At 45.6% G+C, this 13,421-nt stretch overlaps 1 protein-coding gene across 1 annotated transcript in view; it reads right to left on the reverse strand.

Moving 5' to 3' along the window:
- LOC124716728 overlaps positions 1-13,421 on the reverse strand; it is an 84,834-nt gene that overhangs the window by 47,279 nt on the left and 24,134 nt on the right. The window contains exons 2-3 of the mRNA XM_047243271.1: positions 13,317-13,367; positions 7,957-8,950 (exon numbers count right to left, since the gene is read on the reverse strand). Coding sequence (XP_047099227.1) covers positions 7,957-8,950; positions 13,317-13,366 — 1,044 coding nt within the window. The 5' untranslated portion in view covers position 13,367. The remainder of the gene's footprint in view (positions 1-7,956; positions 8,951-13,316; positions 13,368-13,421) is intronic.

Consider the following 13,421-nt stretch of genomic DNA (forward strand, 5'->3'; position numbering starts at 1 on the left):
TATAAAATGTGTACGATAATGCGAGAGGCAAAGTTTTGTAAAGTCGAGCTTGGCTCTGGAGGGCAAGTACGCAATGAGTGGGCAGACATGACATGGGGACTTACCTCAGATGAGACGGAAATACAATTGTATAGTCAAAAAATCTGAAGGCAAGTACGACTCTAAGCGGAAAATGAAAAGAGATAATTAGTGCGAGAGACTGGTAAAATCCAGCACGAGCCAAAATCCAGTTCAGACTGAATGAAATACATTAGTGTTTGTGAACTAATCGAAACAGTTACTTTAAGCAGTGTGAAAAACTGTGAAGGTGAAACTGTGATATGGACAGTGAAGTGCTAGTATTGAACGTTCAACAGCGGTGAGGACGCCAAACGCCAATATTACGCACGAAAAACTGTGAATTTGCTTATAAATGTGAACTGTTAACGTGAAGTGAACCCACAGTCAATATTTTTGGGACAGACTGTAATTTCAGTGAGTACAACAATGCGAGATTGGAATGCGATGCGTGGACTGTTGCAAAACAGCGACCGCAGAAACGGCGAATGTTTGTGCTAAGCTCGTACTGGGACACTCACCAGTGCCTGCGAGTGCGGCGAAAACATAAATAATTTTGTCAAGACAATAACTGACGTGTAATGGAAACAGTATTGCATCAAAACTGCATTCACGGGAGAAGGTCCATGTCATGATTCTGCAAGACAGTGCTGGCTTGACACTCGGAAACTGGCGAAAGCTTAACAACAACTGCCGCACTAATAAATGCTTCTTTCCCACTAGCGTAACCATCTGCAGCGGGAAACAAATATTACGTTGGTTGTGTGTATGTTTCATGTACTACGTCGGAGATGCGTAGCAGAGCTGACTCCTGCCAACAAGCGCGGGAGGCGGATATCATCCCACTCCGCCACGCCTGGCCGAGACAGAAGCGCATCGCCAACCGTGCAGCCGATCAGCTGATTCTGACGTTCCGCGACGGCGAGACACACGCTGGCGTCGAGCGGGCGTTGACCTCTCCGCAGCCGCCGCGAACGCCGAGCACCGAACACACCAACCGACGCCGTCGCGAGCCAAACGTCGCGGCGTAGATCATCAACGACACCGCAATCAATTGTCATAATGACCTCATTTTTTGCATAGTGCAACAAAAATATTTGTATGCACATCCTGTACTCCAATGACATTCCAGACACAATTAAGTGAAACTGACCAAAGCAGTTAGTCTGTCGCTCCGCCGAGGTTTTCCCCAGGTTTCCCTACGGCCGCGCCAAATGGGGAGCCAACAGTTGACACCCCTGGGACTTCAAGTTTATGGACTAACTCGTGATTGTATACCTTTGAACACTGCAAAAGTTGCAACCCTAAGAAGAAGCAGCCAAAATAAAACTAGTTGTATTCTACACTCCTGGAAATGGAAAAAAGAACACATTGACACCGGTGTGTCAGACCCACCATACTTGCTCCGGACACTGCGAGAGGGCTGTACAAGCAATGATCACACGCACGGCACAGCGGAAACACCAGGAACCGCGGTGTTGGCCGTCGAATGGCGCTAGCTGCGCAGCATTTGTGCACCGCCGCCGTCAGTGTCAGCCAGTTTGCCGTGGCATACGGAGCTCAATCGCAGTCTTTAACACTGGTAGCATGCCGCGACAGTGTGGACGTGAACCGTATGTGCAGTTGACGGACTTTGAGCGAGGGCGTATAGTGGGCATGCGGGAGGCCGGGTGGACATACCGCCGAATTGCTCAACACGTGGGGCGTGAGGTCTCCACAGTACATCGATGTTGTCGCCAGTGGTCGGCGGAAGGTGCACGTGCCCGTCGACCTGGGACCGGACCGCAGCGACGCACGGATGCACGCCAAGACCGTAGGATCCTACGCAGTGCCGTAGGGGACCGCACCGCCACTTCCCAGCAAATTAGGGACACTTTTGCTCCTGGGGTATCGGCGAGGACCATTCGCAACCGTCTCCATGAAGCTGGGCTACGGTCCCGCACACCGTTAGGCCGTCTTCCGCTCACGCCCCAACATCGTGCAGCCCTCCTCCAGTGGTGTCGCGACAGGTGTGAATGGAGGGACGAATGGAGACGTGTCGTCTTCAGCGATGAGAGTCGCTTCTGCCTTGATGCCAATGATGGTCGTATGCGTGTTTGGCGCCGTGCAGGTGAGCGCCACAATCAGGACTGCATACGACCGAGGCACACAGGGCCAACACCCGGCATCATGGTGTGGGGAGCGATCTCCTACACTGGCCGTACACCACTGGTGATCGTCGAGGGGACACTGAATAGTGCACGGTACATCCAAACCGTCATCGAACCCATCGTTCTACCATTCCTAGACCGGCAAGGGAACTTGCTGTTCCAACAGGACAATGCGCGTCCGCATGTATCCCGTGCCACCCAACGTGCTCTAGAAGGTGTAAGTCAACTACCCTGGCCAGCAAGATCTCCGGATCTGTCCCCCATTGAGCATGTTTGGGACTGGATGAAGCGTCGTCTCACGCGGTCTGCACGTCCAGCACGAACGCTGGTCCAACTGAGGCGCCAGGTGGAAATGGCATGGCAAGCCGTTCCACAGGACTACATCCAGCATCTCTACGATCGTCTCCATGGGAGAATAGCAGCCTGCATTGCTGCGAAAGGTGGATATACACTGTACTAGTGCCGACATTGTGCATGCTCTGTTGCCTGTGTCTATGTGCCTGTGGTTCTGTCAGTGTGATCATGTGATGTATCTGACCCCAGGAATGTGTCAATAAAGTTTCCCCTTCCTGGGACAATGAATTCACGGTGTTCTTATTTCAATTTCCAGGAGTGTATGTCCTTTTGTACATGACTGTATACGTAACCAATTGTATATTATATTGTTATGTAGATAACTTCATCTGTATTACACTTTGTGTGCAACGCACCTCAGCAATTACAACATACGATGTGACATATGTAAACTGTGAAAGAAAAATCCGCGTGTGGACACTGTGGACATGAAAGTGGAAATCTTTATGTCAAAAAACACGAACATTTTTATGACATAAACATTTCGGGGGCCAATATAGCGTCCCCAGTGCCAAATTTTTTATCATGTAGCCGTAAAATAATAATTTCTCTGTGTAGGTTTCGATTGCAAAGAAATAATTTATGACAGAATGATCTAAAGAGACGACAAGATACGCTCTTTTGTTAATTTTTTAGTCGACTTCACTTCTTCTTTTGTCTTGAATGTGTCTAGAGGGACATCTTGCGTGTGCTGACAAATGTAAGCATATTTGTATGAGTTAAGCATATAATATACCGATTTAATATTATTGTGCACTTTTAATTTGTAAGAGGTGATCCCGATTTCATGTCCGCCTTCCTTGAATTAACCTGCATTCAAGTAAATTACAGCTCAACAATGCAGCGGCCGATGCAGCCAACGACGCCATTACGTGGCGAATTTAACTTATGAAAAATTAGCGGAAGCGGAAAACTCGCCCGCTATTAGCATAATATTAATTTTTCTCCACAGCCGTACGAAGTTGCAGAAATACTTAGCTTTAAGATTCTTATTTTCAGTACCATAGCCGAGAGCCAGAGCCAGGACTCCGACTACAATACAATGGTTGAAGGAGGTAAGAAAAATACTCTCGCGCGTGTGTGGGCCGCAATTTTAATTAATAACTAAAGATTTCTTGCTTTAAAGTGAACTGACTAGCCGAGGAAATTAATATGAAAAGTTTATTACATTGTTCAACTTAAATATCATTTTTATTAAGGCCCACCACGTAAGTCGGCAACAATCAAAAAATAATAATAACAATAATAATATATATATTAAATTACGACGGCCGACGGTCGCGAGAGCGCTTTTTATTGTTCATGAAAACCACACATTGAATGTTTTACCACCATACAGCGAGACCTTCTGAGGTGGTGGTCCAGATTGTTGTACACACCGGTACTTCTAATACCCAATAGCACGCCCTCTTGCATTGATGCACGCCTGTATTCGTTGTGGCGTACTATCCATAAGTTCATCAAAGCACTTTTGGTCCATATTGTCCCACTCCTCATCGGCGATTCGGCGTAGATCCCTCAGAGTGGTTGGTGGGTCACGTCATCCATAAACAGCCCTTTTCAGTCTTTCCCAGGCATGTTCGAAAGGGTTCATGTCTGGAGAACATGGTGGCCACTCTAGTTAAGCGATGTCGCTATCCGGAAGGAAGTCATTCACAAGATGTGCACGATGGGGGCGCGAATTGTTGCCCATGAAGACGAGTGCCTCGCCAATATGCTGCCGATATGGTTGCAATATCGGTCAGAGGATGTCATTCGCGTATCGTACAGCCGATATGGCACCTTCCATGACTACCAGCGGCGTACGTCGGCACCACATAATGCGACCCCGAAACAGCAGGGAACGTCCACCTTGCTGCACTCGCTGGGCAGTGTATCTAAGGCGTTCAGCCTGACTGTGTTGATTCCAAACACGTCTCCAACGATTGTCTGGTTGAAGGCATATGCGACAGTCATCAGTAAAGAGAACTTGATGCCAATACTGAGCGGTCCATTCGGCATGTTGTTGGGCCCATCTATACCGCAAAGATGGACCACGCCATGGACATCGGGAGTGAAGTTGCGCATCATGCAGCGTATTGCGCACAGTTTAAGTCGTAACACGGCGTCCTGTTGCTGCACGACAAGCATTATTCAACATGATGGCGTTGCTGTCAGGGTTCCTCCGAGCCATAAGCCGCAAGTAGCGGTCATCCACTGCAGTAGTAGCCCTTGGGCGGCTTGAACTACGAATGTAATTAACAGTTCCTGTCTCTCTGTATCTACTCCATGTCCGAGCAAAATCGCTTTGGTGCACTGCGAGATGCATGGACACTTCCCTTGTTGAGAGCCCTTCCTGGCACAAAGTAACAACACGGACGCGATCGAATCGCGGTAATGACCGTCTAGGCATGGTTGAACTACAGTCAACACGAGCCATGTACCTCCGTCCTGGTGGAATGGTTGGAACTGATTGGCTGTCGAACCCCCTCCGTCTAATAGGTGCTGCTGATGCATGGTTGTTTACATCTTTGGGCCGGTTTAGTGATATCTCTGAACAGTCATAGGAACTGTGTCTGTGATAAAATATCCAGAGTCAACGTCAATCTTTAGGAGTTCTGGGAACTGGGGTGATGCAAAACGTTTTTTGGTATAGAGAGGGAGAGAGACACACATACACACTCATAAGTCATGCTCAGCCTACAGGCGTCACTGGATGCGGATATGGAGGGGCTTGTGGTCAAAGCAACTTATCTTGATGGATTTCTCCATTTACAGCCCATATCTTTGCTAGGATGATCTCCTGTTACCAAGTCACGCGCTCGCAACACCACTAGGTGGCATCCTATGTCATGTGGTCAGCACACCGCTCTCCTGGCTGTATGTCAGTTTCCAAGACTGAAGCCACTACTTTTCTATCAAGTAGCACCTCAGTTTGCCTTACCAGGGCTGAGTGCACCCCGTTTGCCAATAGTGCATGGCAAACCGGATGGTCTGCCATCTAAGCTTCTTCCAAACTGTTGGATTGGATGCAGAGGACCTGCACCTTGGCTGGCCCATTCCATGGACTTGACGCCTGTAGACTTTATTCTGTGGGGAAAGCTGAAAGATGTAGTCTACAAGGACATAGCAACTACACCCGATGATATGCAATGATGTATTACTACAAGTCTGCTGGAATGCTAGCATGTGTGCAGACGTTTTTTCATACCAGACTGGAAGCAGTATTGCCACTGATATTGTCGTTTTGAACACAGCCTTTGATGGTCAATTGTCTCAATACTGGTCATAATCCACATAACTAGTGTACACACTTGTGTCGTTTAGTGTGTGCTACCACAGGTATCGTACAACTGTTGGTATAGGGACTTCGCAAAATACGATATCTCATAAAAGATTCTCACTAAAATCCTGCAACAAACACCACTGACATTCTGATTTAGACTACTTTTTGTTTGTTAATGTCAATAGGCACTGTTCCATTCAAAACGTATATGTTCGCACAAAAAATGTACTTTCTAAGTAACAGTAAAACCGCTTTACTGGCTAACAGTACAAGCCCCTGACTAGCAATACATTCTGTGAAAGCCACACATCAATAGCACTTTCCAGTTCCGCAATATTTGTGGTGCAAATTTTAGGTGATACATCCTGTATACAGGGTGTTACAAAAAGGTACGGCCAAACTTTCAGGAAACATTCCACACTCACAAAGATAGAAAATATGTTATGTGAACATGTGTCCGGAAACGCTTACTTTCCATGTTAGAGCTCATTTTATTACTTCTCTTCAAATCACATTAATCATGGAATAGAAACACACAGCAACAGAACGTACCAGCGTGACTTCAAACACTTTGTTACAGGAAATGTTCAAAATGTCCTCCGTTAACGAGGATACATGCATCCACCCTCCGTCGCATGGAATCCCTGATGCGCTGATGCAGCCCTGGAGAATGGCGTATTGTATCACAGCCGTCCACAATACGAGCACGGAGAGTCTCTACATTTGGTACAGGGGTTGCGTAGACAAGAGCTTTCAAATGCCCCCATAAATGCAAGTCAAGAGGGTTGAGGTCAGGAGAGCGTGGAGGCCATGGAATTGGTACGCCTCTACCTATCCATCGGTTACCGAATCTGTTGTTGAGAAGCGTACGAACACTTCGACTGAAATGTGCAGGAGCTCCATCGTGCATGAACCACATGTTGTGTCGTACTTGTAAAGACACGTGTTCTAGCAGCACAAGTAGAGTATCCCGTATGAACTCATGATAACGTGCTCCATTGAGCGTAGGTGGAAGATCATGGGGCCCAATCAAGACATCACCAACAATGCCTGCCCAAACTTTCACAGAAAATCTGTGTTGATGACGTGATTGCACATTTGAGTGCGGATTCTCGTCAGCCCACACATGTTGAGTGTGAAAATTTACAATTTGATCACGTTGGAATGAAGCCTCATCCGTAAAGAGAACATTTGCACTGAATTGAGGAATGACACATTGTTGGATGAACCATTCACAGAAGTGTACCCGTGGAGGCCAATCAGCTGCTGATAGTGCCTGCACACGCTGTACATGGTACGGGAAGAACTGGTTCTCCCGTAGCACTCTCCATACAGTGACGTGGTCAACGTTACCTTGTACAACAGCAACTTCTCTGACGCTGACATTAGGGTTATCGTCAACTGCACGAAGAATTGCCTCGTCCATTGCAAGTGTCCTCGTCGTTCTAGGTCTTCCCTAGTCGCGAGTCATAGGCTGGAATGTTCCGTGCTCCCTAAGACGCCGATCAATTGCTTCGAACGTCTTCCTGTCGGGACACCTTCGTTCTGGAAATCTGTCTCGATACAAACGTACCGCGCCACGGCTATTGCCCCGTGCTAATCCATATATCAAATGGGCATCTGCCAACTCCGCATTTGTAAACATTGCACTGACTGCAAAACCACGTTCTTAATGCACACTAACCTGTTGATGCTACGTACTGATGTGCTTGATGCTTGTACTGTAGAGCAATGAGTCGCATGTCAACACAAGCACCAAAGTCAACATTACCTTCCTTCAATTGGGCCAACTGGCGGTGAATCGAGAAAGTACAGTACATACTGACGAAACTAAAATGAGCTCTAACATGGAAATGAAGCGGTTCGGGACACATGTCCACATAACATCTTTCCTTTATTTGTGCGTGAGGACTGTTTCCTGAAAGTTTGGCCGTACCTTTTTGTAACACCCTGTATATGTATTTCATCTGATAAAGTATTAGTTGATTACCACCTCACACTATTTTCAATCTTTTTGATGATGACCAATAGTGGCTGACTGGTTAGCAAAATAAAATATTTTCTTTGATTGCATCAAATCTCAAGTTAAAATAACAATTTCTTACTAGCTTCCATCACTCTTAAACTTACCAGCCATCGGCAGTACGGTCCCCAACAGCGGAGAATCCGGTGTCGCAGCACTCTGAATCGGTCCACAGCCACCATGATGTGCGTTTCATTAGCCAGTGCCTGGTGAATCTTCGTAGCAGAGAGAGCCGCCATTTGCCTTTCTGGAGGCCTCAACCACGCTGGGTTACACGACTCCACGTAGCTCCGTACGTTTTCCACATTGCAGTACTCGAGTCTGGTGGTCACTGCTCCGCACTCGGTCACTTCCTTCCTGACGTATTCGTCCACGAGTGCCTGCCATATGCTCCAAGCACTCGTCAAACACGCACTTTGGTTGTTCATCCAGTCCCTGATGCTCTTGCACAAGCTGTCACACAAGGTTTCGCATAGGTCACCGGCGCCCAGCAATTCTTCCAGCTCCCTGCAAATGTCGCCTACAATGTTATTAGAACTGCTCTGCTGGCACAGCAGGTAGAAATTCTCCACAAAGCTGATGTCCTCATGGACTGCCTTCCAAACCTGTTCGTTGTTCGGTTTGAGCTTGTACAGGTGGCCACCAGCCTCTAGCAGCTCCAGACCTGGGAAGGTGCCCTCATACTGGCGCTCAAGTATGTCGAGGCCACTGTCGCCCAGACAGGCGTTCGTCAACAGGGCGAATGTGGCTCTGTTCGTATCCAGTGTCTGGCTAATTTCTCTGTAGGAGGTGCAGTACATGCTGAGCCCGAAGTCGCATTTCGTGGCCTCCGACAGCCACGCGCCACTGTGTACGGTCATGGCCGTCGGGGAGGTCTTGTGCTTGAGCTGGACGAGCAGGGTGTTCACCTCATTTTGTCCCTCAGGTCGCCATACCAACACCACGTCATCGAACTTCCCGGCATCGCCATTGTTGGCACACAACTGGAAGTGTAGCCCATACCGCAGGCAGCGGAGGTAGACCAGGGCCAGCATGCGCTCCTCGTACCGGTCCCCCTCTCCTGTAGAGTGTGGTCCTTTATTGTATTCCAGAGCAGCAGACCTACAACAAGCAAGGTCATAACGATGATGATGATGATTATGACGATGGTTTTCGTGTGCTCAAGGGCGAGGGTAAAACACCCTTGCTGTATATGAATGTATGCATATACGAGGGTAATCCCAAAAGTAAGGCCTCCTATTTTTTCATAAATACACAGACCTGTTTATTTCTACAATGGTTTACGTCAGTTTACAGCTTGGACATTTAGCTATTTTTCGACCTAATCAGCATTTCTGTCGATGCATTTTTGTAGACACTGTAACTAACCTGTTTCTACGGGTTATTACATTATTATTGGGAATGTAAATACTTATTGCTTGTGCAGTTAACGTGAGAAGATTAGGGTTGCCACCGACTCTAACCATACAACTAATCGAAGGTTTGGTTGAGTCGGAAAATAAATTAATTTGATCACAGACCAAAAACTCACAAAAATGCGTACGTTGTGATGTGGCTCATGGGGGATACGATGTAGTTAATAGTATTGCCCGTGCACTGTTCACGACAATCAAACATTTAAAATAAAATAGTACATGAATGAACACTATGCAGAAGATCAGCTCGCAGCAACACACCTGAAAATAAGACTTAATCTAAAGCATTTGTTAAAAACTACAAGGGGAGACTAATCACTGGACCTGTGCGTAAGGAAACGCGTTGGGTGTGCTAACGGGAAAGCTACGAGGTGAGTGGCTTAGGTGCAAAAAAGTAATCTCGGAACACAAGAGAAAATTGTAGATAAAATCATTTATTCCAAAGATAAGGATGTGAGGCATGTACACAATTCCTGATAACATTAATTCCTAAAACATTAAAGAAAAGCGTCGATACGTTCACCGCTATAATCTACAACTACAATCATTGGTGTGAATCATTCATACAACTGCTGTTGCCCGATAACTGATCGCAATAACTCGTGAAACGGTACACGTTTCGCAATACACCCGCGTGCCCACGTGGTTTGTGGAGACGCAATTTCTAGGTATCGTGGCCAAGCTGCAACAATATCACATCATACAATCATGAACAGTTAACGTTCTTTAAAACAAACATGATACCGGACAGTTAGTGATGACGGTAGCCCAACAAAACTTTAATGTTGAACCACGTGGTCGGCTCCCCACGGACGAAAGATACATAAAGCAAGGAAAATTTACGATAAAGCAAAGCTATTAATATTTATAAAAATGAAAGCTTATACAGGCACAGCTGAAGGCAAACAGACATTCATGCAGAAGCAAGTGCTCACTTCTTCTCGACACCTTTGTGTGGCGCTCTTCCGGTGGATCCACGTCTGCTACAGAAATTTACTAAAAGAAAAATCTGCCAAAGTTTTACATTCCTTGCTGCGACAAGGCAAAGCAATCTTTCAGAGTTGAAAAGCGAGACCAAAAGCTAACACCTCTCCTCTCTCCAAGTAACAACGCGCCACGCGGTCAGTCTAAAAGAAAAATCTGCCAAAGTTTTACATTCCTTGCTGCGACAAGGCAAAGCAATCTTTCAGAGTTGAAAAGCGAGACCAAAAGCTAACATCTCTCCTCTCTCCAAGTAACAACGCGCCACGCGGTCAGTCTAACACCCTTCTTCGACTGGAGCACAGCTGTGGACGCTTCCCGTACCGGCGGCAGACTGCCTTCCGCTTCTTCTCCAGCCTCTTCCACGCTTCGCGTGGCCCGGAAAACCCAAAGATGCCACTTCCTCCACCAACCTAACGCAGGTGGATTTCTCACAAGTAGCGAAAACCTGTTTGCCTACTTGACCACTACGAGAGTTGGCTATTCTGTTCAACTGCTGCTGAATCTGTACGACTATCGCAGACTTTCTGCAGCAGACTACGCCACCGTCTAGCAACGTGACACACAACCACATTCGTTCTATCACACCACTATGATAATTATGAAAAAAGAGAAACAAGGAAGGAAAGAGAAATACCAGTGAAAATGGGCTACCGGACTAACGGAAGGTGGCTACAGGACCCTTTCAGCAATGTAGCAGTTATTGTTTGCCCATGTCATACCTGCTCGCCGCCGTGCTGTTCAGAAAGTTATGAACCTTTCTTTCACCTCGTCGTCGGAGCTGAATCGCTGGGACCACAGTTAACGCTGACAGGTACTGTGAGACTCTGAAAAAACTCAAACGGGCAATTCAGAGCCCGAGAAGAGGAATGTTGAGCAAGGGCGTACACATTCTCCATGACAACACTCGCCCACACATCGCTCGCCAAACCGTTGCTCTCCTGCAACAGTTTCAGTGGAACATAATCCCCCACCCTGTAGTCCTGACTTGGCGCCAGTGAATATCACCTGTTCCCTAGGTTAAAAGAACATTTGGCCGGAAAGCGATTCAGCTCGGACGACGAGGTGAAAGAAGAGGTTCATAACTTTCTGAACAGCATGGCGGCGAGCTGGTATGACATGGGCATACAAAAACTGCCACAGCATCTACAACAATGCATCGACAGAAATGGTGATTATGTCGAATAGCTAAATGTTCAAGCTGTAAACTGATGCAAAACATTGTAGTAACAAACAGGTCTATGTACGTATAAAAAAATAGGAGACTTTACTTTTGGGATTACCCTCGTAGCACAAAGGAACATGAAACAATATAGTTTCCAGATTTATCATTACAGTATAAAATTTACAATGGTACCATTTTTCTAGATAGGAACCCTGCTTGTCAGTGCAATCGGTCGATCATTGCACAAGTTTTCCGATACCATTAGAAAATTAGAAACAAGTTTTTCATTTCAGCAGCAAATGATGTACGAACCACTCACTTGCTCCACCTCTCCCTTCACTGGAGGTAAATGGATGGCCTCTTAAATCACGGCTGCTATCTAGTTTGCAACCTAATGGCCAGCGCCATCAAAATTTAAAATTAAATATTCTGTTGTGTCATCTCCCTTACAGTCGTGCAAGACGGAGACTTAAATGGCTTGTTTGGGTGAATCACCTGATGGACAGCTGCGATGAGTTAAGGCAACATTCATCTCTCAGACTTCGATCTCTATCACATCAAACTCGCAGTAGGATCCATAGCAACGCGGGGTGCTTGAGTTGGCAAGACCGCAACAGTTTTAAAAGAATGGTTAACGGAATTTTGGCTGTTTCATATCAGTTCGATTCCACGAAAAGACAATTTTTACCGCACCTCACTTCATCCCAATCAGCACCAATAAGACATCAAACATTGTTTTCCTAATCCTGGACACACTCTAAGAACATCACTTATGATCACAAAGAACAATTGCAAAATGGCAGTTTCAAATTTGAAACTGAACATAAAATGGCTTTGAATCCTCTTCTTAGAAGACAAGTTTCAACGCTTTGGGATTGTTAATTATTGAAAGTGATGTTTGAGGGCAACTGAGTCAAGAAGATACTATGAATAACTTCCGGAGCTGCGTCACAGTCGCGAATTAAAACAGTGATCCAGGAAATGTAGAATAAATTTCTTTTTCATTTATTTTCGTCAATGATCACAAGACTTTTGCCCAGAAATGATCACTTTCATACCTTCAACAAAACATTGGAAATGAAGTACAACTAACAGATTACATCTTAAAACAATAAAATTTTCCATAATGAAAAATTATTACTTTCATACATGTGAAGACATGCGCTTAAAATATGACGAGACATACCTATTTTCTCACATATAGGCCTACTACTATAAAAAAGCCGTAAAATGTTCACAAAATCGGCTTAGCTTGTCACACATTTAAAATACGGTGTAAACCAAGCCACAGTTTCGGCGGAGTCATGCTACCAATAGCGCTGCTGTTCGTAACACACTGCAGTACAGAAGCACAACATATGTTTGTCCCATAAGCTCGTTAGCTGTCGCTTCTGTAAGTCTACAAAGTCTATAAAATTGTACAGAATGCAATAAGTAAATAGTGCAACAGGTAAAGTCTACAGCAGACTTGCCAACTGCGTAACTTATTAAAGTGATAAAATGTAATAATTAAAACATGAATAAAGGTAAATTTAAAATTGTTGAAAAGTAAATGGTTAATTAATAATATGCGATTCACAAACGATCTCATTGTCATTTTATAGACTTGTCTGGTGATTAGAGACTGTATACTGCCACCTCATCTTATTGGCCAAATGTTTACTATGGAGATTTCTTCCGCTACCAGTATTTGAATTGGCTCTCTCTGAGCCAAGTGTCACAGCACAACAGCGCCGTGCCAGCATTTTTCACAGGGGTAAGTATACAATTAGTGAAACTAGCATCCTCTTACCTTGTAGGTAATTCCCTCGTGTTGGTGTATCAAGACTGCCTGGCAATATCAATCAGCTGCTGTAGGTACAACAAACCTTTTGCAAATTCCATAAAGAATAAACAGAATACTCACCCTTCATGACCAGATGCCATTGCAGTTACTATGTCCTGTAGCGTAGGCATTCTGGAAAATAAAAAGAGGAATATGGAAACAGAAATGGCAAGCTGTATTAATTGC

This window comes from Schistocerca piceifrons, chromosome 9 (genome assembly GCF_021461385.2).
Source record: "Schistocerca piceifrons isolate TAMUIC-IGC-003096 chromosome 9, iqSchPice1.1, whole genome shotgun sequence".
Taxonomy (NCBI): Eukaryota; Metazoa; Arthropoda; class Insecta; order Orthoptera; family Acrididae; genus Schistocerca; species Schistocerca piceifrons.